This window comes from Vitis riparia, chromosome 7 (assembly GCF_004353265.1).
Source record: "Vitis riparia cultivar Riparia Gloire de Montpellier isolate 1030 chromosome 7, EGFV_Vit.rip_1.0, whole genome shotgun sequence".
Lineage (NCBI taxonomy): Eukaryota > Viridiplantae > Streptophyta > Magnoliopsida > Vitales > Vitaceae > Vitis > Vitis riparia.
In genome coordinates this window covers 19,154,088-19,158,263 of record NC_048437.1, presented here as the reverse complement: position 1 = coordinate 19,158,263, position 4,176 = coordinate 19,154,088, and the positions used below count along the sequence as shown (strand labels likewise).

The window sequence follows — 4,176 nt, the reverse complement described above, 5'->3', positions numbered from 1 at the left end:
ATTTAGTGCGCCATTTTTTTTCCTCAAAATCATGGGTGACTTTAAACCTTATAAGAAAATTGCAACCTTCAAATTTTCTCTTTTCTTTGTTACCTTCTATATTAATATAATAAACCATATAATAAAAATGTAAATGTTTTAATATTCTTAATTTTATTGAATAGTAAAATTATAATATTTAATTGTTAAAAAGATAAAAATATACTAATGAGGTGAAATAAAATTCTATTATTAATTTACATTTCATTAGCTTTATATTTAATCATTACGTTATCTTAATATATTTCGGTACAAATACATTTGTTTATTCTAGATAGTCCATGTGCATATAGATTAGTGGTTTGCTAAAACTATAGTTTAGTGCCATTATCATTATGAAAGGAAGGTATAGTTTAATTAGTGGTATGCTAACTACTTTTTGTTTTTTGGAGAAGGCCCTTCTAGTTCCCCTATCCCTACTTACATGAAATCATGGCCTAGTGGTAGCCTAGCCCCCCTTCTTTATAGAGTAGGCTCAAGTTGGAGTCCCCTCTCGCTACCTCTTAAATCTCCTTTTAAAGGTTCAACTACTATTTGGTATAAGCCATCATAATAACAATAAATAAGTAAATTCTAAGAATCAATAAAAATAGAAAGAGATAAAAATGAATTTAATTAATAGTAACAAATTAGATCCGGCTTACTTTGATATTGATTAATGCCCTAAAAAAAACTGATCTTCTAGCTAGCAAATGAGTGAAAATATTCTTGAAGAAAATGTTACTAATTTGGTATTAGTAGACTTGAATTAGTAAGTCATAGTAATTCTTCCATGATTCCCATGAAGCATTTGTTGGACATTAATTACTACAGCATTTCATCAACAATGTGAGGAAGGAGAAACAAAGAAATTGTTCACACCATAAATTCAAGCCATTAGCCCAGTGGAGATTCCAGCAATTGGATTTTCAAGTCTTATATATACATCAATTCCTGCGGATAAAAATATAATAATTAAAACATAATATTAACATGAAACATATACAAAATAATAATATAAGTGTGCACAAACTGATTGTTGTAAAACGAACCAAACTGATTTGGAGTGGCAGGCTTACAAAGATGCATACCTTTTTGTGGGAATTAAGATTTGTAGTCAGCTAGCTCTCGTAGGCTGAGTTTCAATCCCATGAAAAAGGACGTTTGGAATGTGCTCAACAATCTCATAATTTCTGCCGCCCCGGGTGGGTATCATACTTACTTTCAATTCTTCCTGCAAATTATCAAATCCAAGAGTTGTAAGTCTGGTAAGGTGTCGGATGCCGGGGGGAATCTCCTCCAGTTGTGGGCAGGGCCCAACTCTAAGCGTCTTGAGTTGGTGCAATGCTCTATTCTCTATTTTCACCCTCTTCAGTCCCACCAAGGAACGGAGAAATAAGAGCTTAAGCTTCTGAAACCCGGAGGTCTCAAAACACAATTGCTCAACAACAGAGTCACGGACAAGGGCAAGCACCCGCAGGCTAGGCAAGGCTTGAAGGACTTGCACTGGATCATTCATCAAGTTAGAACCATACAAGGTTACAATAGATAAATTTTGAAGTTCAGAAATCCAGTCAGGTAACTTCTCCAAAGGCCCGAACAACTGGAGACGTGAAAGACAGGAGGGTGGATACGATATATACTGTAAATCCAGAATCTCGTCTTCACTCAATGACGAAATTAACAAAGATTCAAGGTGATTCATGTTTGTAATGGAGGCACATAAATGCTCCCCATTTTCTCTAGTAAGTTTTGTAATACTCAGCTTCCTCAACTGCCTCAGCTTTCCCAGCTCTTTAATTACCCCCACCCCATGGTTTGCCTCCACACAGTACAGCCTCTGCAACTCTTCCAAACAGCCAATACCCTCCTTAACATGCACTCCTTTAACAGAAAACAAGTCCAAATCAACATCAAAATCATAATTTTGGACTAGAATATTGCGCAGCTTTTTAAGCCTATTGATCTCAACAGGAAGATCCTCCACAAGGGTATATTTCAGATCCAAAGTCTGTAGGTTTTGCAGTTTACCTACGGACCTTGGAAGCATCCTGACTTTTGTATTCCTCAGGCTTAAGTACCTCAAATGCAACAGATTTCCCAAAGTTTCAGGAATGCTATCCAAACCAGAATCATCAAGATGCAATACTTTCAGAAGATTTAATTTTGAAGCTAATATCCCCAGAAAAAACGTCTGAGAGTTGTAAAGAAAAATGGAGCGGATGTAAGACTTTTTACCAGTAATGTTTACAACTAATCACAAAATTTAGTAAAAAAGGCCGGTGTTGAAAGCAAACTGGACATTAGAAAAGTTGAAATAAATTCTCTACTAACCTTTGTAATTGAAATGTTTGTTAGTTACACTAATAACAATGTCTAGATCTCCTTTAACAAATAATTTTATTTTGTAATAATAATTATAAAAATCTTATCAATAAATTTTAGTTACACATATGTAATTTATAGTATATTTTGTGGTTAAAAATAAATGCTCTCGGGTTTATAGCTACAAACTCGCCATAAATAATATTTTATGGAAAAAAGTCTTTTACCGCAAAATAGTTTTTTTTAATCACAAATTAACTTATGGAAAAACCCTATATTTGTAATAGTGTTTTAAATCACTTTTTTTTTTTTTCAAAATAAAAGTGATATGTGATGAAATTTTAAACTCATAATAACTAAATATATGTAGCCCAAAGGTGAGCGAAATTTAACCTGAAAAGGTAAGATAGCTACATAATATTCAAGATAATTGATCAAGTGTATAGATCATAAAATATATATACAACTATGGATTTAGACATATCTAAGGTTATAGCTTGGCAAATAATCATAGTTTATAAGAAATTGGAATCCTAATATCGAAAGCATCACATCAAGGCACCTAGACGCTACCTTGATATCAACTCCATCCCAAACTCAGAATTAGAAAACATCATTAAAAAAAGAATAATCATGTCACAATGCCTTTATGTATGTGTAGTAAAATTTTCAAATAATGCTCACATTTCAAAACAATGTGTCTTACATGAAGTGGGTTGCATTGCTTTTAGCTGCTATATTAATATTTCGATGTCATAGGGAGCAGTATTAATTGCACAACAAATTAATGTTACATTGCTTGAAACATTGAAATTTTGATATTACAGTGTCAATATCAAACTCTTATCATATCTCAATTAAACTACGGTATCCAAATTTTGACATTGCAATGCCAATATCAATTGCAATATTGAAATTCCCGATATTATAAAGGCCTATATCAGTTTTATATATCAAAATTAGTTTCCATGATTTTGCTATCGTATTTGAATTTTCAATAGTAGCTCTTGTGATATCGATTTTAACTACTCTAAACCCCTTTCTTTTTTGTTTTGCCACTTGATCTCTCTTTTTGTGTTAATCTAGAGGGGTATGTCTCTAGACTTGTCATTGAGAAAAAAATTTGGAGTAAAATTTTATCCTAACCCTAGGTTGAACATTGTTGTTGTTAATTAAACCACGTACACACAAATAAAAAATAAAGAAAAATAAGATATTTTAGCGTGGTTTGGCAATCAATATGTGATTCTTACGTCCTCGGAGTGCATGAATGCTTAAGACCTACTAATTAAACAAAAGAGAATGAGTAAAATGGTGAAACTCTCACACTCCTCTCAATCGTGATTGCACACTCTAAAAACAAGAACATAAATCATAAAAGGGTTAAGTATATAATGGGGGCAAACTCATCATCATCAAATTTATTGATCCCTACGAGCTCAGTAGGGAGCTTGACCTTCGACATCCCTTACGAAGCACAACAAAACTTATTTAGGTTTCACAATCCAACAATCTCTCATTTGAAGACTAAAACACAAGTAAATATTCTCCTTTAATGATTAATGAGTGTGGTTCACTCAAATAAACATGCCCTCACCTTTGCTTAACCTATTGAAGTTGCACATTAACTCTAGTTTTTCTATTATCACTACTTTGGTCAACATATTAGTTGGATTCTTACTACCTTGTATCTTTACAAGTGTTAACACCCATCTTCAAGGAAAGACATGATGAAGTGATAACGAAGAAGTGCTATATATTTAGTCCTTGAATGAAATACTGAATTCTTAGTCAGATTATTGCTCTTTGGTTATTACTATGCAAAACATTCAT

General features: G+C 32.8%; 1 protein-coding gene across 1 annotated transcript; it reads right to left on the bottom strand.

The window, feature by feature from the left end:
- Nucleotides 1-904: 904 nt before the first annotated feature.
- Nucleotides 905-2,177, bottom strand: LOC117919108 (disease resistance protein RPM1-like). Its single transcript, XM_034836187.1, has 2 exons — nucleotides 1,110-2,177; nucleotides 905-972 (listed from the first exon to the last, which is right to left on the bottom strand). The coding sequence occupies exon 1, from the start codon at nucleotides 2,066-2,068 to the stop codon at nucleotides 1,136-1,138; it is 933 nt and encodes a 310-aa protein (XP_034692078.1). The 5' UTR covers nucleotides 2,069-2,177; the 3' UTR covers nucleotides 905-972; nucleotides 1,110-1,135.
- Nucleotides 2,178-4,176: the final 1,999 nt, after the last annotated feature.

What these genes read in the sequence shown, in the direction of transcription:
- LOC117919108 (XM_034836187.1), bottom strand. Translation starts at nt 2,068, where the DNA reads ATGCTTCCAAGGTCCGTAGGTAAACTGCAAAACCTACAGACTTTGGAT.